Here is a 22335-nt window from a genome sequence, read left to right on the forward strand (position 1 = left end):
TCAAATCTTTTAAAAAATGATACTTTTTCGCTTCAAAGGGCAAATTGTGTCCAAATTCTTTTGAATCTTTTTCAAAATGACAACTTTGCCCCTTATGAGCAAATTGTCCCCAAATCATTCCCAAACTCCTTCCAAACTTCGAGTATCACTTTTCTAAGCCATTAGGGCTTTAGATATTCTTGTTTGCATGAAGTCCTAGATTTTAGGACTCTCCTTAGCCTAAATCATCCGCTTGTACTCCTTATTAGAAAATCATTCAACTTAGGTACCGAAAGGGCATCAATGACGATATTAGCGTAACTAAGTTCCCCGTTCTCGTTTCTCTAGTTCCGTATGGGTCGTGTGGTTTTTCCCACCGCCCGACGAGGTTTCCAATCTACCTTTCTCAAAGGTTGGTGGTGACTCCAAAGCATGTACGCCTATGCACATGCCACCCGACCACGCACTAAAAGGTCGAAACCGTCTGTAAATCTTGCTGTCACGGGACGTGAGGACTTAAGAGAGTCTAAGCCCATCTATGGATCACCACTATAGACACCTAAATTTTGATTACTCTTTTTAATTTTTAATTTTTGCATAAAAAATTAAGGACTAACCTTAGTTTCTATCCAAAAATAATTTTGCATACAGTTCACATTTAGCTTAGTTTTAATTTCAATATTCATACATTACATTTCGAATTTAATCGGATCAGCGACAAAAGGTTCTGAAATTGAATGGATTGGGTTGAGCCCATTAGAAATGCAGCCAAGCTCAATATTATCAAACAGCAGGGAAAACGTTTGGGACGCAAGTGACTTGGTGTGCAAACGAAAGGAAGATCCCTCGCAAGGCTTCTGCTTTGTGGAAAAGTCACTAGATTGCCTAGTGCCCATCATCAAGGAGGCCATTTGAAAGCCCAAATGTTAGTGCCCCAGACGGAAGGAGGCCCAAGAATAATTAAAAAAAAAAATAGAAAAATGAAAAAAAAAAAAAAAAAATCCAATGAAGTCGCAAGTGTGGGTCAAGAAGACCAAGATTTTAATTTAATGAATGAGGAGATGAGCCTATCTGCACGACGAATGTGGAGAGGCGGTTTTCACAAGTTCAAATCCCAACAGAAAAAAGAGGAATATCAATCTGGCCGAATCGTGGGGGGTTGAGGATATTATTAGGCGAGATATTCTGCAGAGATTCGTTGGCTCAACAGATCAACTCAAGCCTATAAGGAAGACCCTTCAAGGGTCTGGCTTCGCAAAAAACAGAAAAAACAAAAAGGAGAGCAGAGAAGGGTGAGATGGAGAGAGAGCAAAAAAGTCGGAGAGAGTGCAAAGGCATAGGTGAGAAGCTGCCGACTTGATGATCCCACCGACGGTGATGAAGCCGATGTCCAACTCCCTCTGGCCGGTGCGAACGAAAGTCAAGCTTGAACCACTGTGACGCTGTTGTTCCATCCCACTCGGTGCCGAGACGAGTTACCGTCTTTGCCGATCCCTGATTTGTCCGAGAGAGAGAGAGAGAGAGAGGGTTCGGTGGTGAGAAGCTTTAGCCAAGTCTTCCTCCCGCAGCCTTCCTGATGCTACTGGTGGTTCAGTCCGGACAGACCAGCCCTGCTCTCAAGCGTTGCCTGTCCCGCCTTGGCTCGTAGGTGGCTCTGTACTGTCGCTGCTCCTGCTGGCCCGGACCTTTTCGACGTTATTTACTACTCGCAGCTTGTGCCATCGCTCGAGCCCTCCGTCAAATCTTTCCTGTTCTGCGACGTGAGGCTGTTGTTGCGAAGTCCCTCTTTGTAGATCTCGAGCGACAGCTTTTGTTTGCGGCGATCCCTCGAAACCCAGTCCACACGAGTCCGGTAATCTCTTTGGGCAATATAGTTGACTTTGTCGGTCGTTTTTTTTTTTTTTTTGGCGTTTCCTTGGTCTCACCTGATGACATGCCTTGTGCATCGATTGTTCATTGTGCCCATTCGAGCATCGAGCTCGCTATCCGAACTGGTCCAATCCACAAGTTCACTGCTAGCAAGCCAAACTAAGCTGCGGTTCCAAAACCGTGCGAATGCCAAGGAAAACCTACCTCATCCGTAAAGTCTCGTGCTCAAACGGGAAGCAATAAATCTAAAATCAGGTAAAAATCCAATTTACTCAGATTTTGTTTCTTATTTTTGAATTGATGTGAATATTGGGTGACATTTCGGTTAGGCAAATTTTATCTGTTGATATTACAATATATGATAGTTGCTTATTCGATTTTTTTCGGCATCTTTATCATATTTTATAGATTAGAAAAACCCTTGAGATTTGCAAGATATCTAATCTTAACCGCAATATTTGATTCCTCGATTTAATCTATTATCTAATTTGAATCGGAGAATATTTTTAAAAGATCATGCATTATCTTGGATGTGTTTTGGTTTGTTACTCTAATTTCTTTTTATCCAATGTTGAATTAGTAAGATAGGATATCCTAGATTTCCTATCTCATTGGTTTTGGGTAATAAATCAAACATATTTGAATCAATTTACAAATCTGTTGGAAATTGCATCACTTTCGAAACATGCGAATAAAGGGGTAAAAAGATTTTCTAAAAATTCTGGGATTTAATGACAGTTAATTTAGAATCTTTTACGATAATCTTTAACCAACTCATGTCAGATTTTCATCAATTTTTTATTTCAAAAATTCATTTAAAAAATACCAAAAAAATGTGTCACTCATGTAGTTGCATATAGTTTAGAACATTTTATTCATGTATATTGAATACATTCATTTTACATATTCATGTCATGTAGGCCTAGTCGCATAACCGTTATGTCATTTTCATGTAACATTGTTTAGCTATGTCATATAGTTTTGCCACGTCATTAAAGTCTGTCATATCATATAGTTCGGCATGTCATTTTGTTATATTATTTATTGCATGTAGTATTAGCTTGACACGTCATTGATGCAATTTCGCATTTGTACGTCATTTAGAATAATGTCAAGGTCCATCCATTTTTAATTGATGACTAGTCTAGCCTAATGTCACATGCCATTTAGATTAAATTCATGTCATTTTTGCATAACATGTAGGTTAAAATTTACGTTGTTTTGAATTTTTTTTTAAGATTCAAAAACTTTAAAAAAAAATCGTCACGCATTCATGTCATACTAGGATAGTCATCACTTATCATGTCATTAGAATAATTGTGTTATTAAAAGACAATTACATTCATGCATTGCATTCATTTAAATAAAAAATAAAAAAATAATTACACCGTTGAAACTTTAAATCAAAATCCTCATCATAAAATGGTACCGAAAGGACATTAATAGAAATAGTAGTATAACCAAGTTCCCAAATTTAAAATCTCTGGTTCGCAGAAATAAAATATTTATACCAATACTTTATTTATGTTTCTAATTAACCTACCTAAAATGATTAGTGACGGCTCCGAAATTAAAAAAAATCATTTGCACGTTAAATACTTGAACCAAAGTTACGATTTGGTAGGACTTGGGAGAGTCCGAGCTGAGTTAATTAATTTAATTAACCTAACAATTCATTAACCTGAAATTTCGAATTTAGATCGTAACAACCCATCTCATCCTAATCGGATGCAACGCAACGGGTACTTGTTATTTCCGTGAATGGTTTTTGACATGTTGTGCTTTAGTGTATGATGGGCTGTCATGGTGTTTCTTTAGACCATCCGAGGTTACTTTAATTGGCTTAGGAAGCTACATCCGTAATGTTTATCTTGGTAATTACCAGCGGTTTCATTTCTGACATCGCCCGTTGATTATTGGGCTTGTGAGGCTTCTTACATGATTGATTAGCCTGGTGTTTGTTTTGTTTGTCCTCCTAAAAATATCTCATGATAAGCCAAACCAATCTCGTTGTCATTTGGACATGTGATGTAAATAATGAGTAATCTGCCACGATCAGCATTGTCTCCGGTGAAGGCAGCAACCTCGGCTGCGAATTGTGGCGACAATCCGTAGCTTTGGAGAGGAAATAAAGAAATTGGAGAAGAAAGAAGCAATGGCATCGTTGTTGGAGGACTGTGGCTAAAACGAGACGAAACAGGAGAGAATGAGGCACAAGAACTCGACAATGTTCGGGAGAGAGAATGGGTGATGGCTAGAATTGCATTGAGGTGCGAACCCAAAACCCTACAAGATGAGATACGAGATGAGATAAGGTGGCAGAGCTTCCTTCTTGGGATCGCCGTTTGGATGGTTCAAGTGCTCTAGCCAAACGAAGGAGGATGCTCTGTGGCCTCTCTATCCAAATAAATTAGCGGTGCCCAAGTCCTTTCCTCTCCGGACCCCCTTCCGCTCTCTCTGTCTCTCACTCTAGACTCTCTTTTAGAGTCGCTCCCACTCTCTCTCTTTTAGACTCACCCTAGATGATACACACATTTGCCTTGCCCCAATAGGTATGCTTCGATCTTCCCCTCTGTTTGTCTCTCGATGTCTCATCGAGATTTCTATCCAAATGTATCATTGTCATAGTGGCTATAGAAGAAATCCTCGAGAGGAACTCAAGGAATCTCCTCGTCGAGACTCAAGAGGAGGTATCCGAGACTGAATAGGAGGTAGTCTCATACATTGAAGAGTAGGTTTTTAGGATTTTATACATTTAGATATTATATTTGACGTTGATTGACTATTATGTTACTTTGTGCGTCAACCCGAATATCCACCCGAACTCAAACGAGAACTCCAATCCTCTAGTGAACTCTGATCCTCTAGTGAATTTGCGCCCAAATATTTTCGTCTTGAGATGCGGCGTGGTGATCTCCATCACCTTGATTCTACTTGATTTTGGTCAGATTTTCTCTTTCTATCACGGAGTGCTCACATGATAATAATGTGATTTGCCTACGTGCTTTTCTTTTATTTGAATTTTGGTAGAAATAGGAGTGTTGAATGAGACAATAACTACTATAAAGAAGGACCAAAAGATATTTGATGAGAATGTTGACTTCACGATAGTGATCCTCCACGTGATGACACTCTTCGAGTCGGTGCTCACGAGGTTAATCGCTGATTGGATTGGCCGCTGGTCCACAATCCTCTTTGGTGGGTGTCTTGTTCTTCATCAGGCCCTTCCTCATGGGTTTCACCTCCAACAACTTTGCCTCGTATTGGGCTGGGTGATCGCTCAAGTGCGGGTCGGTTACACCCTCGCAATGGCCCCCATCTACGTGGTCGAGATGTCTCCTACCCGCTTTCATGGCTTTTTCACCTCCCTATCTGAGGTAGTTAATCATTTTCCTTTCTCTATTTCTTTTGTTGCTAATTTTGTAGCATCTTTTCAATTTTTTTATATGTTATCAAAAATCTTATCTTCATACATGTTGACCGTGTATTATGTATATGTTTTGGTGGTTCAGGTTATACATAATACACGGTCAACATGTATGAAGATAAGATTTTTGATAACATATAAAAAAATTGAAAAGATGCTACAAAATTAGCAAAAAAATAAATAAATAGAGAAAATAAAATGATTATATACCTCAAATAGGGAGGTAAACAAGCTACAAAAGCAGGTAGAAGATATCTCGGCCATGTAAACGGAAGCAATTGCTAGGGTGTAGCCGACCCCGACGTGAGTGATCATGCGGCCCAACGCAAGGCAGAAGTTGTTGAAAGCGAAACCCATGAGGAAGGGCTTGATGAAGACCAAGACACCCACCAAGAGGAATGCGGATTAGCGGCCGATCCAATCAACGGTAAATCCCGTGAGCATCGACCCGAAGAGTGCTATCATGTGGAGGATCACCGCCGTGAAGTCAACATTCTCATCAAATGTCTTTTGGTCCTTCTTTAATGTAGCTATTGTCTCGTTCAACACTCCTATTTTTACCAAAATTCAAATAAAAGAAAAACACATAGGCAAATATTATGTTCATCATGTGAGCACTCCATGGTAGAGAGAGAATGTGATCGAAACCAAGCAGGATCAAGGTGATGGAGACTACCACGGTGCATCTTAAGACGAAAGTATTTGGGTGCAAATTCACTTGAGGATCGTAGTTCACCAGAGGATTGAAGTTCTCATTCAAGTTCAGCGGATAATCAAGGTTAACACACAAAGTAAGACAATAGTCAATCGGCATCGAATATAATATCTAGTTGTATAAAATCCTAAAAACAATACATGCTCTTCAATGTAAGAGATTACCTCCTGTTCAGCCGCAGATATTTCTTGTTAAGTCTCAGCTAGGAGGTTCCTTGAGTCCATCTCATGGGTTTCTTGGGTAGTCACTATGACGGTGATATATTTGGATAGAAATCCCGGTGAGATATTAAGAGATAAAGAGAGGGGAAGATCGAAACATACCTATTGAGGTAGGGCGGGTCTAATAAATATCCATCCAGAGAGAGAGAGAGAGAGAGAGAGAGAGAGAGAGAGAGAGAGAGAGAGAGAGTCTATAAGGAGAAGGACTTGAGCATCGCTAGTTTGTTTGAATAGAGAGACGAAACATCCTCCTTCGTTTGGCTGCAAAGCACTTGAACTATTCAAACAGCGACATGGTCATTGTTATAGCGATGGAGAAGGGAGCTTTGCCACCTCATCTCATATTATAGGGTTTCACGTTCACACCTCAATGCAATTCCAGCCGTTACCCATTCCTCTCCCAGTCGTCGTCGAGCTCCTATCTAAGAGGCATGGATACTCTCCGAGGGTCTTCATGTCGTGTTGTGCCAAACACTCGGACATTTCGACATGTGGTTAATGCTCCGGACATGCTAGCGACATGAGTTCAGCATCTTGACACGAACCCGGTCAATTTTAAGCATTTTTAATAAATTAGGGGTTAAAATGTAAATCTATCAAGACCATATATACTTAAGTCATATACCTAGCTACCCCAAAATTAATATACTCAACCAGCCCCAAGAAAATATAATTGTGAATCCCTAACAGAAGAAAAGAAGAAGAAACTCATTACTTATATTCTTATTTTAGTTTATCATGTATATATAAAAATATAAATTTAATATGCAACATGTCCCAATGAGTCAGAATTTTCTATTTTTTGAGAAATAACATGTCGCTTGTCGTGTTGAAGCCACATACTAATTCCCTTCTCTTTCGTCTCGTTTTGGTCGCAGTCTTTCAACACCGATGGAACTGCTTCCTTCTTCACCAATTTCTTTATTTCCTCTCCAAAGCTCCTGAGTTATCGCCACCGAGTGTTGGTAGTTTGTTTGTGGGTGCCTTGTTGCACATCGAAAGGATGCGAGTGCGCACGTGGACTAGATTTGGCATAAATCAACAATTACTTTTGTTATTGTTTTCTATTTTTTCATTTTTTGAAAATATGTCCTAGCGAAATAGTGCGATTGTTCATGTAGAGTTGCAATTATTTTTATTGAATTTGAATTCGCTAATTATGTCCAATGGTTGCAACTTTCCAAACATAATAGTTTTTTTGGACAATAAAGAGGTGCGCCCGAATTAACTATTCTTTAGACACGAAGATGTGCGTCCGAATTACAGTTTTTGAGAGATGAAAAGTTGTCTTCCTTCAACCAATATTTATTGAACAATTTTATTTATTTTCAGAACTTCAATTTTTCAGAACTTTCAAATTTTTTTTCAAAGAAACACAGCCATCTTTTCCAATTGTTTTCCTTGAGAGATCCTGGAGAAATATCGAAATTGGTATTTGCTATTCTCATTGAGACTTCATTGTATTATGGATGATATTTGCCGAAAACCATTAGTAACGTTGCGGGGCAAATAAGTGAGAGTGTTACCACGCCTCAAAATCAAATTTCATTTCATTCCACTCCCGACGATATTTTCAAACAATTTTAAGGATTTATTCGAGCAATGGAATCAGATTCAATTAAAATCATGAATGAGGAAAGGCCTTGGAAGGCTACGGATGATGTTCTGTTCAACGTGATGGGTTCAAGCATTAGAATTACAGATGTAATTTCTCCACCGATCATTTCTTATTCGTGGAGAAAGTTGAAAGGTTTCAGCCCCACAGTTTCGATAAAGCTAGTGAAGGGAGATATGGTGGAAATATAGGATTGCGAACAGGGAGATTTACGAATGTCCCAAGTTCATCCCCAGATAAGTTACGAGGAGGCTTCGAATTTGGTTCTAGATGTATAAAAGATATTTGAAAAAACATGGGAATTCATGCTCTTTCACTTCCATTCTGGTGAAGGTTATTGCGATCCAAAAAAGATTCGCGATTTTAATTTATCGAAATCGGCCCTTAATGGACGGTTCTAGGTTTTGGGATGGGAGCCGTCCATCCAAACCATGCTCATCTCTAATTTTATTATATATTCAATTTAATCTTTGGACGGTATGAAATTGTGTAATATTATCAATCATTTAATTCAAATTTAAGAATAATAAACGATATTTTTATATATTTTAAAGACTAAATTAAATATATATTATAAGTTTAAGAATTATATTGAATAAATTAAAATTTTAAAGATAATATTGTATGTTGAGTTAAAGTAAAATGATTATACTGAAAGAATTTAAATTTCAGCCAACACATCGCATATCGAGCCACAGTAATTTTCCATATATTTCAAGCTTCCTTCTGGGTGGGCCCCTCTTGTGTAAGCCCCCGTTTGCGTTGCGATGAGAACAACCAATCACACGATGCCACGCGCCACTAACCATGGCCCACTGCGCAACAGTCACTTCAAAATTACATAAAAGTTGGCGACTTCCTTTCGCTCTTGCCAATACCGACGACGACTCCGCCGCGCCGTAGCTGTCGAAGAGTCTGGCTTTTTCGTCTCGTGTCCGATGAAAAGTCCGAAAATCGGACAAAGCCCGAAGTGGACACGGAAACGGGAAAAACGTGCTGAGAAAGGGAAGATCGCGAAACTTCTGGCTGGTGCGGAAACTACGAGCGCACGAACCAAGAAGAGCAACATTCGCCGCCTGAAACAGAAAAAACCTTGCGGGAGTCCCGAGCTCAGCGCGAGTCGGCGACAGCTTCGGATTGCGTGAGTCTCTGTCTGAGTTGCTCCCGTGCGAGTCATCTTTCTTGGGTGTTCTGAGTTTCTTTCCTTCAAATTTGTTTTCTCTAGCGGTTGGCAAAGTTGGTGGACTGACTCCCTTTGAATTGCTTGCTCTATGGTTCTTGATTGCTTCTGCGTGTCTCCTCTTCAACATGCTGCATTTCAATCCCTTGCCATGCTTGTGCTTTTGCTTTGGTCTGTTTGACGTAAGTTAAGACAGAATCAGTCCTTGCGTGAGGACCATGGATGAGTGAGTTATTGAATTCTCATTTATTGGCCAATGATTCCGTTTTCTCGGTCTTGCTACCTCTCCCTTGAAATTGTATCTTGGGCAGGATATAGTCCAGCTGCCCTGTCACAAGTCCCAAAAAAACTAGAGAAGAATTACAGTAGGAGCTTTACATTACTCGGGAAAAAGTTGCTGCAGTCTGTGAGAAATGGGAGGATATTCACACCATTTAGTAATTAGAGCAATAAACCCAGGCATTACGCGGATCTCCGCAATCCATAAGCTTAGAGGCAAGGCTCTATTGCTCGTGACTTTCAACATGATCCCTGCTTCGATTTTACGTGATGCATTGTCCACATGATGTGTCTGATCATGGAGCTTATGGTTTCTGGTTCTCCCTATGTTGTGTTGTGAACGAACCAAGCATGTTTTAATAGGATGATCACAGGTTTCCCTTCCAAGTTTTGGCGTAAAGGGTTGAGGCTCAAATTTTGGGGAAGAGCTGAAGGCATGATGCCGCAGTAATTGAGTAGACCAGTGCAAATAGAAAAGGATATTTGATATTAGATACTAGATCATTTATTGAACTCTCATACAAAAGGAATGTTCTATAATTCCTTGATCACATTCAATCTGGTCCATTGTGCATCATCACGGGTATGTCCTCTGCTTTTGCAAGATAGTAGATGGTTACGACTGAGATCAAGGATCCTGTGATCGTGTGGTGTTTTAGTGGTTTACATGAATGCTTGTCAGAAGTTTTGTCTAATGAAAAGAGTGACTGGAGGTCACTCTCAGATCTGTTTCATCTTCCTGACTTGATAATCACAGAGATTACTGTCATAAACAGAAGCATTTAGCCTGTCTGAGCTCCCAGTTGGACCAACTTCTTGCCAGAGTTGGGATCACAAAGGTTTTGATTTTGCTAGTTGAGCACAAATTTACCTCAAGAGCATAACGAATTACAGATAAAGCTTACTGTTTGGCATCATAATGAGCCTATTTATCTCAGGATCCACCTGATGAAATAGCACCAGTTGAACTCTTTGATCCTTTTTTGATCTACTGCTCTGCCTTGACTAATATGACCGTGATTTAGTCACCTATATGCACAAAAGTTTGTATTGTTTATTTAAAATCTGACTACTGATTTAGTTATTGGAAATGTAATCTTGGCATCTCAGGTTGCTCAGGTTCTTGATTGGTTGTTCAATGTCTGGTCGGTAACCAAGTGCTTCTACACAGATCATCAAAAATTGGAAATTGCATTCGGGTACCGAACAAGATGGGGTCCGAAGGGCCAAAGCCCATCACGATAAATGTAAGTGGATTCAAGAAATTTCAAGGTGTCCCCGAAAATCCCACGGAGACTATTGTTAATAATCTGACAAGTTTTGTCGAGAAGAAAAGGCTACCGCCTGGAGTGACTCTTGGGACCTGCACTGTACTAGAAACTGCAGGTGATGGTGCACTTCCCATGCTTTTCGAAGTTATGGAATCTGGCATCTCGAGCAATGGTTCTACAAGTGACGAACAAGTTGTGTGGGTTAGTTTTGTACGCTTGTTAACTATTTAATCAGGTTGATAAGCAATACATATATCATGACAAGTTGACTGCAGTTGGTACTTGTAACTAGCAAAAATTGCCACAAACGGTTTATATAATTGCAGTTGATGAAGTACTAGGAACAGTGTGTCTTTCATTAGGACCGACTGAGTAGTGAGTGTGATGATCTTGTCATGTTCTTTGAATGTGCATGTAGTCTGCAGAAGGTTATTATAAGGAAGACAAGTTAATTTAGTATTCTTTCTTAGTCTAGTGATTCTAAAGTACAGTTTGAGTTACTATGAATATGACTGTGTATTTGCAGCTTCACCTGGGGGTAAATAGTGGTGCTCTTAAGTTTGCCATCGAGCAACAGTCGGTTAATGAAGCCACTTTTCGTTGTCCAGACGAGCTAGGATGGCAACCTCAGGTTGAGATGCCTCTCTTTGCTATATAAGATGGCTTTATCCTCATGCTGTTCCTTGTCCTTGAGTTGGTTCTCTTACAATTTCGCTTTTGCTTCTTTCAGCAACTTCCAATAGTTCCTGAAGATGGCCAAACTTCTCGAACAAGACAGGTTTGTGATTACCCCGAACACTGTAATGTTTTTGCACATATAATCAGTGTAATCTACAAAGTTACCCCTCTAGCCTCTAGAAATCACAGCACTCAGACAGCTCTATTTGATGAAAATATAACTGCAACGAAGATTCTAGTCCTGCTAGGCGAATCATTGCCGTTTAATCTGTGCAGTAAAATGATCAAAGGATGAGTCATCACCATTATGCATTGGGATGATCACGAGTGATCCTAAACTTTTCTTCAATGTTCAATGTGGTCCCCGACTTTTTCTTTTCTTCAATTAATCCTTGAACTTTCAAAAATCCGGTTAATGTAGAGATGACCGTAATTAATGTCAATTTGATATTACATTTGCCATGCCGGTATCAGCGTGACTTACACGTTGTTACCCCATCATATCTCTCTCATTATTTTGGCCAAAAAGAAAGAGCAAAAATACTAAAAGACATTTGCTGAATTGGAAAAACGACGTGTCATTCTATATCATTATTTTGGCTCAATAAATGCTAATGGCGGAGGCAGTCCACATCTGATAGACACAATCAAAGTGGCAATACACTTAATGGAAGAGCTGCGTTTGGAAATTTTTTTAAGTTGCAGGGATTAAACTGCATAAAGAAAGGTCTCGAACATAGAAGAAATTAGGAACCAGCCATGGCATCATGCATTGGTCCCCAAAAAAATGTCGGCATTCTGTGATTCATTTTGTGAGAAAGCACTCATCGCCATATTCGCAGCATGTTATTTCTGGAAATGTACACTGATTAATTTTTGAAGTTATTTTAGACAAAATGTTTCTTGTCTGTGACCTGTAAATCCTGTATTCTTTTGACATTCTCTTCATGCCATTTTTGTAGACTTCCTTATCCACGGAAGCAATCCTTAAGTTCCTGAGGAAGAAGGGCTATGACGTGACTCTTTCGAAGGACGCTGGCCGTTTCGTCTGCAACTATGTCTACTACCACTCTCTTCGGCTTGCAGAACAAAGGGGTAGCAAATCTCTCTTTGTACACGTTCCTCCCTTCTCTAGAATCGATGAAGAGACTCAGATGAATTTCGTAGCCTCCCTCTTGGAAGCTATTGCGTCATCCTGCTAACGTCGAGATGAAGGGGTTCTCTTTGTGTCTCATTTTGTTCTTTTGACTGTGATGTTCTTGCAAGTTGTAAGAGAAGTCATGTTGGATTCCATCAGGTACAGGGAGACTTTTGTGACTTTCAGCAACTCTTCTTACCAAGGCCAATAGATTCAAAAGAATCATCATTTCAAGGGCGGGCGAGGGCCCTTCCAAAACCCATAGCTATGGTTTGGGACATTTTGTTTTGAATTCTTTTCTAAACAACCTATTAAGATTTTAGGAGTCGCCGTTGACCATTTTTTGGTAGGTTAGAAAACCCGATCAAAATGCAGAAGAAGCATTTTGATCCCTACTCAACTAGAGTTTTAGGATCGGGAATTTGATTATGCTAGTTTTTTTATTAGCACCATTTCGGTACCTAACTATTGGGGTTATTTACCTAAAGTGACAACACATTTTTTTTTTAATCATTTTCATCTTAGAGGTTCTATCTTAAACCAATGCTAAATGTTCATGCAATTTGTTTTTATAATTCATTTTCATGCATTTCTAAGCGAAACCCATCCTAGTCTAGGAAAGAAAATCAACAATCAACGTATTGAAAATGCGTTTGCGGTAAGGAAACACGCAATGTCCTGAAAGGACGAACTATTTTACGTGCGATAAAGAAAATCCCGCAACTCATCAAGTATTGTGAAAATGGAAAACTTGGTACAAAGTCGGGCAAAGAATCTACATGGCTTTGTTATTGAGCCTGGACACATGAACCCTTGGAAGCTTGCTGTTGAATCAGAATGAGTCCTAAGGACTAATCCTTTGTTAGATAAGGAATGTGGTTTTGCGCCACCATGGCTACAAGAAATCCTATGTTTTCACTCGTATGAGGTCGGGTCATCAATCCTTCCATTGAGTACAAAGTGCGTCGTTAATCCTTTTCAAGTAGCCTCAAAAGTCGTTACTCCGCATTCATTCCCCTTATTCATTGAGGAGGTGAGTCCTAAGCTAAACTAGAGACTATTATTGTTTGATTTGAATCTTTTGGGTTTTCTAACTGAATCATTTTCGACATTAAGCTAAACTAGCTCATTAACTAGCCTAAGTTAATTAAGCTGAACTATTGCAAAAATTGGGGCCAGAAAGGACATCGACCCTTCCACCATCTTCATGTACCTCACACGGCCGCCGTCGGCCACCATCCGTGGTGTCGGTTTCCATTCATTGCACTCGTTCCTGACATGTGCTCATTCAACCAAAGCAATTATCAACGTTCATTCATCAAGCAAGGAATGGCTTCGGGATCGGCCTTTGGCATTGAAAACATTTGATAGCCTGCGCCCGTTCCTAAATAACCACAACTGATTAATAGTTGACGATGGTAGGCTACCATATGTATTCGCACAACCAATGGCGCGGGTCCCACTCTTAAAGGTTAAATGTGACGTCCACTCGTGATTTTAGTATTATTTCTTGCTTTCTTTTTTCTTCTTCTTTTTATTTATTATTATTTTTTCCTTTTCTTCTCCATTTGGAACAAAATCAGTGTTCTCATATTTCAAAAGAAATAGTTTATGAGTAGATAGCTAATGAATTATTGGGTTAATGAGTTTATATTTATCTTTTTTTGCAAAGAAACTATTATTTAAAAAATAACCTAAGCTTAAGTAAGACTAAAAAGAACCATTTATCATTCGTGTACTTTAACTGCGCAACTTTCATTTTTTATTCAATGAGTGAAGTAGCCCTCTAACCATTTATTTTTCATGCCATCATTGCATGATATTTTGAAAGATACTTTAAAAAAAAATTAAAAATATGACAAAGTTAAGCACATAAAAAATTATAAACATCCATTATTATCATATAAATGCATAAGAAAATACTCCCTAAACATTATTGCATAGAATATTATCTTTGCCTTGAATGCTGGTATAATTAGCTGCTGATAAGAAACTATAGCAATTGTAATCACATTATAAGATAGCCTATTCAAACATTTGCAATCACATATTTGTTGTCAATTCTAAATGCATTGGAATTTTACAAAATCATCCGTGAAAAGGAAAAAAAAACAATATAATGAAAGATGGATAAATTGGATATAATGCACACATCAACCATAATATTTGATCTTTGAGTAAACTTGTATTGAAGATCAAAATCAACAATTCAAAATCATGAGGATAGTTTATGGAAATAAAGTAAACAATCTATGGATAAAAATAACATCTTTTTAACTTTGATGTATGATTGATGCTTGCTCAGATTACAATAGTGGAGAATAAGTTCAGAAGAAAACAAGCATGAAGGAAGCTTGAAATGTTATGGGTGTAGGAGAAGCAGCTACTAGCTAGGGCCAAAATATATATATGAAAGGGATGGGCAATTTTGTCTTTTAGTAAACTAAAATAAAAGAAAGCGAAGAAAAAAAAAGGAAAGAAATCATATTAGATCAAGAACGAGACCTTCAAGGGATAATATAGTCAAATCAACAAGGTAGAGGGTGTCAAGAGCAGATAACAGGGTCAAAATAGCAAGCCAAGCTAAATTAACAAATATTCATTTCTCTAAAGCGACAAACATGACCAAAATTGGATGATTCACCTAATTTTCGTTCCTTCCTAGATTCTACTCTGTCTCTCTCCGTCTTCAAAGACCGTTCCCTCTTCCGACCAAAAAAAAAAAAAAAAAGACCGTTCCCTCAGATTTTGTCCTTGGTTTTCCTTTTTAACCGAAACTTTCGACATTAATCGTCATTTTTCGACTTTAGAATTCAGTTAAACAACCAGTGATGCCAAGCAAAAGATTGCTTCGCCTTGTAAGAACAATTGCAACCTTTACCCCCAAGCACAAACCCCTTCATGCACAAGCTCCTCAAAGCCCACCTCGTGATTATGTTTACTTTACAAACCGAGCGCTTGATGATATGATCAAATCGGGAGATGTCGGCTCTGCCCTCAATATGTTCGACGAAATGCCAGTTCGCAACGTTGTCACTTATAATTTACTCATTTCTGGGCAAGGCCGATATGGGTTCGGAGAGGAGGCCCTTAGTTTGTACAGTACTATGGTCTCACAAGGACTTGAAGAACGTGCGCAAACCTTTTCAACCGTACTGAGTATTTGCACGAACAGGAGTTTTTACAGAGAAGGAACGCAAGTTCATTGCAGGGTTGTTTTGCTTGGATTCAGTTCGAATCTGTACATAGGCAGCGCTCTTGCTAGTCTTTACATGCATATGGGTTTCGTCGACGTTGCTTTGGTGATTATCCGAGAATTGCCGGAGCGAAGTTTGGGAACATGGAACTTGGTTTTACGTGGTTTTTGTGATGTGGGTCGACCAGATTTGTTGTTTGGATTGTTTGGTGAGATGAAAGTTGATGGCTTTGAGCCAAATGAGCTTAGCTTCTGTTATATGATTAATGGGTGTGCTAAGGAGAAGCTTGTCGATGAAGGAAAGCAACTGCATTGTCAGGTGATTAAGGCTGGGTGGGCAGAGTCTCAAATTTTTGTTGCAAATTCTTTGGTGGACTTTTACTCCAGTTGTTGGTGTCTAAATGATGCCAAGAAGTCTTTTATTTCTGTTCCAGTTGAGGATGTGATTTCTTGGAATTCCATTGTTTCGGTCTATGCGGGGCAGGGGTTATTGCTCGATGCTCTTGAATTGTTCTCGAGGATGCAATTCTGGGGGCAGAGACCTTCTGTCAGATCAATTGTTGGGTTCTTGAATTTATCCAGTGAAACACGGAATATTGATCTGGGGAAGCAGATTCACTGTCTTGTCATAAAATTGGGTTTTGATCAGGGCAGTGTTTATGCTCCATCTGCTCTTATTGACATGTACGGAAAATGTGGTGAAATTGAGTGCTCATTTTCAGCATTTGAGAGTCTTACTGAGAAATGTGTGGGTTGCTGCAATTCACTCATGACGTCTCTACTGCGATGTGGCATGGTAGAAGATGTGGTTGAGTTATTTGGTTTTATGGTTGATGAGGGGGTTGGTTTTGATGAAGTCTCTCTCTCGACAATGATGAAAGGAATATTGTTGTCTTCTCGCGGAAGCTTAACGAGCTCTGATTTGGTTCATGGCTGCGCAATAAAATCAGGTTATGAATCAGACACTGCAGTTTCTTGTTCTTTGATTGATGCATATTCAAGATGGGGTCGCATAGATCTTTCCCACGAGGTTTTTGAGAGAATGGCTTCACCAAATGTCACCTGCTTCACGTCGATCATCAGTGCATATGCCCGCAATGGAATGGGAAGAGAAGGCCTTAAAATGCTTGATGCCATGACTAAAAAGGGTCTAAAACCTGATGAGGTGACCTTCTTGGCTACACTATCGGGGTGCAGTCACTCGGGCCTGGTTGAAGAAGGAAGATTCCTTTTCTATAATATGACATTCCACCATGGGATAAACCCTAACCGGAAGCATTATTCATGCATGATTGATCTATTAGGGCGTGCAGGGCTGCTTTCTGAAGCTGAAGAACTGCTGAAACAGGCTCCAGAAAAAGCTGATTGTGCAATGTGGAGTTCATTGTTGAGAAGTTGTAGGATCCACGGGAATGAAATGGTAGGGAGAAGGGCAGCAGAGAAGTTGATAGGGTTTGAATTGGGGGATCCTGCTGTTACTCTTCAAGTATCAAACTTCTATGGTGAAATTGGGGAACATCAGACCTCAATGCAAATAAGAGACATTGCCATGGAGAAGAAGATGACAAGGCAGATTGGTCATAGTTTAATAGAGGCCAAGACTCATATCCAACATTAGCATCTTGGACTGGTTGCACCATTTGTGGAAGTCTACATCTCCTTGATTAGTTTGCTAAGGCAAGTATGCTTTTGCTTGAAGCCTTGAGTATGCATGGGACAGTAGTTATATTGGCCATTCCCCTTGCGGTCCTGACTGAATTGACTGACGTCTCATATTCTTTCCAGGTATTCGTTGTTATGGGTCATTTTATCTGTTCTTGCTTTATTTTCTTTTTCCTTCGTGGTGGGGGCAGCATGAAGAGTGCCCGTTTGATTTCAGTGACCTCTTACACAATGTACATGTTTGTGAGGAAATTCATGCTCTGTTTGAAGCACATAGAGCCTTGAATATGATTTCTCTCTCTGGCAGATTTGATAAATAAATATATTTTGGTGCAAAGTGGATTCAATATTTTATTGCCCTTTATTTTGGGTGAAGGAGTAGACCTACAGACTTGAATATCTATAAGCTTTTTGACTTGTGTTTCTGTCCTCTGGATGAAGAGTAAAGCAAGGAACAGAGAATTTCCCTTGTACTTTAAGTGTGGAAATTCTGAACCTTCATCTACTTCCAAGCCAAGCCAAGCCAATGCCCCCCAATACTAATATGCTATTATTAATTTAAAGTGTATGGCTTCACTGCATTTTATGCAAAAGCAGTCATCTTGGGAGCAGTTAAGACCGAAGAGAACTATGGGTAAATTATTCATTTTGTTTCTTAATTTGTTGATAATAGTTCATGGAGCAGCAAACAAGATTGAGTATCAGAAGTATAGCATTCTTGAAGAGCTTGAGAGTTTGCGCGTAGAAGAGGAAAATGAAGTGGAAGATGCAAATGTTCCATCATGGTCAAGCCAATATGGAGGCAAGGTCCTTGTGAATGTGGATAGCTTCGGTGCAGCTGGAGATGGAATATCTGATGACACTCAGGTGCATATACATATTGTTTTCTGGTATTTAGGCTCTAAGTTTCAAGCGGTTTACTATATCTGTTACTCATTTTTCTAATGCTTGTTCGAGGGAACTGAATGAATCATCAACCAGTAGTAATAACTGAAGCTAAAACAATCAAGTAAGAGATATATGCATGTCTAGCAGACTGGTTACTAACTTATCTAGTATTTAGCATCCAAAATTATCAGTTTTTCTTAGTCCAGTTGTTTAATGGTACAGGCCTTCGAAAAGGCATGGGATATGGCCTGCGCAACACCAAAAGCTGTTTTCTTGGTGCCCCCAGGACGCCGTTATCTAGTCAATGCCACACGATTCAAAGGACCGTGTTCAGATAAGTTAGTCATCCAGGTATCTGTTCCCTTCACCATACAAGGATTACCTGTGAATTCTTGTATATCTTCCAAGTGCTATCTTCAAATGTTCCATTATCCTTGCAATCTTCCACATCATTCTTGTCGTTCTTAATGTGACAAACTCTGCCTGGATTTTCTTTTACCATGAGTGAACCTATTGGAGTTGCAGATAGACGGGACAATAGTTGCACCTGACGAGCCCAGTCATTGGGATCCAAAGTCTGCTCGACTTTGGCTTGATTTTTATAAGCTAAATGGAGTTCTTTTCCAAGGCAATGGCATCATCGATGGATCAGGCAGCAAATGGTGGGCTGCATCTTGCAAAAAGAACAAAACAAATGTATTAATATCTTCACTATCTTGAAATGATGTTAGTCGCAGTTTTCATGATACTAACTTCAGTCTTTAATTTGTGTTAACAGCCTTGCCGAGGGGCACCGACAGTAAGGATCTTTCTCCATCATCGTATGCTTGTAGCGCCCATCTAAACAAAATCATGGCATGCGATTTGTTATTGCCAGTCATACACGCAGTTAATATAACATGAGAGGTTTTTGCAGGCACTGACAATTGATTCTAGCTCATCCATAAAGGTAAAGGGACTCACAATTCAGAACAGTCAACAGATGCATTTTGTGATTTCCCGCTCTGATTCAGTTCGGGTATCTGAAGTGCTAGTCTCAGCTCCAGGAGATAGTCCAAACACCGATGGAATCCATATAACCGAATCCACCGATGTTGTCCTCCAAGATTGCAAAATAGGAACAGGTTGCTAAAAATCCATTTTCTGCTCAGTTCTCAATGCATGAATGATGAAAAGATTAATGGTTATGTTATTTTGATTGACGAGGCATAATGGTTATTCAAATAAATTCCATAATGGTCAATACATGACAGCATTAATAGTGATTTTCAGAAAATAAAATATGGTGCTTCTTGTATGACTTTCAGGAGATGATTGCGTCTCCATTGTCAATGCTTGCTCCAACATTAAAATGAAGAGATTATTCTGTGGACCAGGACATGGAATAAGGTATAGTATTAACTTTCTTTTTCAGAAAAATACAGTTAGTGCCCTTAACCAACTCACAAGATAGGAAAACAAGAAAATGCTACTATTCTGAATTTGAGTTACTTATAGCTTGAATCTTGATTTTTTTCCTTATGCTTTATCATCCGTGATTCTCTTAAATAGTATTGGAAGCCTCGGGAAGGACAACTCAACCGGCATTGTCTCTAAAGTGGTCCTAGACACAGCATTCCTTAGGGAGACCACCAATGGACTCAGAATAAAAACATGGCAGGTAATACTCTGAAGCATAGAGAGGTTAACTGACTTATGTCAGCTTCAGGCATTCGAGATTGCGTTTCTGAGCTAGCTCCTTCAAACAAACAAAAGGCTTGATTGTGGTCCTCTCTATGCATCACAAAAGAGACACGTGGTCAAATTAATTTAGACAGCGACTCTCATATATTCACTGGCTTTCTTTACAGGGCGGATCTGGTTATGTCCGTGCAGTAAGGTTTGATAACGTGAGGATGGAAGATGTTGCAAATCCAATCATTATCGACCAATTCTATTGTGATTCACCAACTGTGTGTCAAAATCAGGTAAAGCTCCCAAGTGGTCATCTCTGGCTTTTCTTTTGTGGTCACGCTACAGAAATCCTCTTACCTTGCCAGAACTGACTTTTCGCTCCTGTCCATTTCCCGAACCATTGAAGACGTCAGCTGTGAAAATAAGCGAGATAATGTACCGGAACATCAGCGGGACCACAAAGAGCGAGGAGGCCATGAAATTCGCTTGCAGCGACACTGTTCCATGCAGCAACATCGTCCTCAGCAATATCAACCTAGAAAGCAAGGATGGGACTGTGGAGACATACTGCCACTCTGCCGAAGGTTTCGGCTACGGTATCGTGCATCCCTCGGCGGACTGCCTCAGTTCGCATGACAAGGACTTAATTTCTATTGGCTGGGCTCAGGAAACTGTGACTGACCGACCTATCGGAGAGGACATTGTTCACACCGAGCTCTGACCTTTCTTCAATCACGTTTTCTTGAAAATAAAAAAGCTGTCGTGGAGTCATATTAATACAAAAAATTGGTAGTAGAGTTGTAGTATTAACTATTGAGGGTTGTTAGAGAAGGTTTGAGGTACCCAAGTAAATTATCAAGGGAAATGGAGGGTATTGTATTATAGTCAATGCTTAAACTGCAGTACAATTTATTCAAGAAGATACCCAATTTATGAAAGGGTAATACGTACGCAATGAAATGGAAAAAAACTACGCTTCTGAATGAGATATTACAGAAATTTACTGCCACTAAGGCCTTTGCTTTCAATCTCATCCCTTTGTTTTCCCCTACAATTGCTGTCAAATTCTAGCAGACATTCGAACACTTGTGACGCCGTTTTCTTGTTTACTTTTAAGGCAAATTCCATTCTGCATTTGATTGTTGAGCTTAAGTTTGCAAGAAGAAATTACTTGTAAGGTACTAATGTCAAGTCTTGGCATTGGTAGTAAGTATGTGTGGCCGGCAAAAACGTCTCCATCGAGGAAGGATCAATTCATACTCCGCGACAGTAACAACAAAAGATAGAAGGCAAAAATATGTAAAACGCATGAGATACTCATGAACATACAACCCGTTAAACGGGTGGGTTGGGTCATAAATGATTCGATCGAAATAGACCTATTGAACCTGTTTAAGACTCGTTTATTTCAATGCAAAACTACCGTCTCATACTTGACCCATACCCGATCCATATTCCTAAAATATTTTCATATCTAACTAAATTTAGGAAAACTCACACCTGAACCGTGGTGAGAGTGTCGAGTGAGCGAGGGTGAGAGAGAATGAAGAGAGAGTCATGTCTAAATAAATTGTAAATCCATTTATGGCCTGTTTATCATTCATACTGTTAATTGATAAGTTGAACTAGTAACGACGCATGGTAGAACGGGTGCATGAGATACTGTTTCGATCTACTGATTCAAGCGAATACTATCACCCATGAGTAGAAAATAGCGTCTTTATATATTTCTATGTGGCTCCTCTACCATTTGATCATCAATCCAGCACAAACACCTTATGATTTTCACCTGAGATGCCAAAAGATTCTCCTCAAATTTCAATTTGTACCTTTCAATCTAGTCGACTAATATGGCGACGTAGAGGTTAAAAGCTTAATTAAGCTGGAAATGCGACTAAAACGAATTACAGAAATATTAGTTTTCAGGATCACTTTTAGTGAGGCATAATACTCTCAAGATCAAATCAACAAGAAGTAATATTTGTGAAGCAACTGCTTCCATCTCGAGTGAGTTATCTTCAACTGAATGACAAAAGTGGGCTTGACATTGATACATCGTAACAAAGCTTAGGAGATTAGTCGGCATCAAATCATCACGGCAACGTTGTCGGTGGATCCATGCACCTTTTAGCTTACGGAAAAGCCAGAGGATGTGACCTCAGGAAGTGCATGGGCAACAGAGGAATTGGGTACGGGCACCAAAGCCCTCGGTCCGGCCTTGATGGATTAGAGGCGCGAGGGCCGGGGTATTGAGTCCGATACTTAGTCATATTTTAAAAAATAATTTTCGATTTCTTAAAGAATAGTTTCTTGATTTTTATATATATATATATATATATATATATATATATATATATATATATATATATATATGTCCTATGTCTAGCCCTCATCTTTTTTATTTTTGCTCTACCTTTTTTTTGCAGAGAGCACGGGAGTTGAACCCCGTACCTGTGATATTAGTGTCACCACCATTCTCAAATCCCTTTACTAACGGGGCCACATGTTGTGATACTAGCGTCTCCATTCCCCCAACTTCTTTA

At 39.4% G+C, this 22335-nt stretch overlaps 3 protein-coding genes across 8 annotated transcripts; all 3 read left to right on the plus strand.

Moving 5' to 3' along the window:
- The first annotated feature begins 8611 nt into the window (after positions 1 to 8611).
- On the plus strand, positions 8612 to 12585 carry LOC115751316 (pyrrolidone-carboxylate peptidase 1). 3 transcript variants are annotated; one of them, XM_048274429.1, is made up of 5 exons: positions 8612 to 9012; positions 10396 to 10757; positions 11083 to 11187; positions 11287 to 11334; positions 12197 to 12585. In XM_048274429.1, exons 2-5 carry the CDS (start codon positions 10497 to 10499, stop codon positions 12434 to 12436), a joined length of 654 nt encoding a protein of 217 aa, XP_048130386.1. In that variant the 5' UTR covers positions 8612 to 9012; positions 10396 to 10496; the 3' UTR covers positions 12437 to 12585. The 3 variants fall into 3 exon arrangements, with proteins under 3 accessions (XP_048130386.1, XP_030545038.1, XP_048130380.1); XM_030689178.2 differs by having other exon boundaries at positions 8616 to 8967; XM_048274423.1 differs by lacking the exon at positions 8612 to 9012 and adding an exon at positions 9034 to 9232.
- A 2565-nt stretch (positions 12586 to 15150) lies between these two features.
- LOC115751314 (pentatricopeptide repeat-containing protein At1g74600, chloroplastic) lies at positions 15151 to 18027 on the plus strand. 3 transcript variants are annotated; one of them, XM_048274410.1, is made up of 3 exons: positions 15151 to 15312; positions 15345 to 17245; positions 17904 to 18027. In XM_048274410.1, exons 1-2 carry the CDS (start codon positions 15274 to 15276, stop codon positions 17184 to 17186), a joined length of 1881 nt encoding a protein of 626 aa, XP_048130367.1. In that variant the 5' UTR covers positions 15151 to 15273; the 3' UTR covers positions 17187 to 17245; positions 17904 to 18027. The 3 variants fall into 3 exon arrangements, with proteins under 3 accessions (XP_048130367.1, XP_030545030.1, XP_030545032.1); XM_030689170.1 differs by having other exon boundaries at positions 15151 to 17245; XM_030689172.2 differs by having other exon boundaries at positions 15151 to 17353; positions 17904 to 18022.
- Positions 17363 to 20799, plus strand: LOC115751315 (probable polygalacturonase At1g80170). Of its 2 annotated transcripts, XM_030689173.2 has the most exons (9): positions 17363 to 18097; positions 18341 to 18469; positions 18644 to 18814; positions 18897 to 18917; positions 19035 to 19242; positions 19426 to 19507; positions 19670 to 19778; positions 19969 to 20085; positions 20199 to 20799. In XM_030689173.2, exons 1-9 carry the CDS (start codon positions 17798 to 17800, stop codon positions 20511 to 20513), a joined length of 1452 nt encoding a protein of 483 aa, XP_030545033.2. In that variant the 5' UTR covers positions 17363 to 17797; the 3' UTR covers positions 20514 to 20799. The 2 variants fall into 2 exon arrangements, with proteins under 2 accessions (XP_030545033.2, XP_030545034.2); XM_030689174.2 differs by lacking the exons at positions 19426 to 19507; positions 19670 to 19778; positions 19969 to 20085 and having other exon boundaries at positions 20086 to 20799.
- Positions 20800 to 22335: the final 1536 nt, after the last annotated feature.

The sequence above is a fragment of the Rhodamnia argentea genome, chromosome 1 (assembly GCF_020921035.1).
Source record: "Rhodamnia argentea isolate NSW1041297 chromosome 1, ASM2092103v1, whole genome shotgun sequence".
In the NCBI taxonomy this organism is placed as follows: domain Eukaryota; kingdom Viridiplantae; phylum Streptophyta; class Magnoliopsida; order Myrtales; family Myrtaceae; genus Rhodamnia; species Rhodamnia argentea.

Coding starts and splice junctions, on each gene's coding strand:
- LOC115751316 (XM_048274429.1), top strand. CDS start 10,497: ATGGGGTCCGAAGGGCCAAAGCCCATCACGATAAATGTAAGTGGATTC. Junction 10,758..11,082: donor GTGACGAACAAGTTGTGTGG/GTTAGTTTTGTA, acceptor GTGTATTTGCAG/CTTCACCTGGGGGTAAATAG. Junction 11,188..11,286: donor AGCTAGGATGGCAACCTCAG/GTTGAGATGCCT, acceptor TGCTTCTTTCAG/CAACTTCCAATAGTTCCTGA.
- LOC115751314 (XM_030689170.1), top strand. CDS start 15,204: ATGCCAAGCAAAAGATTGCTTCGCCTTGTAAGAACAATTGCAACCTTT.
- LOC115751315 (XM_030689173.2), top strand. CDS start 17,798: ATGGCTTCACTGCATTTTATGCAAAAGCAGTCATCTTGGGAGCAGTTA. Junction 18,098..18,340: donor GAATATCTGATGACACTCAG/GTGCATATACAT, acceptor TTAATGGTACAG/GCCTTCGAAAAGGCATGGGA. Junction 20,086..20,198: donor CAACTGTGTGTCAAAATCAG/GTAAAGCTCCCA, acceptor GAACCATTGAAG/ACGTCAGCTGTGAAAATAAG.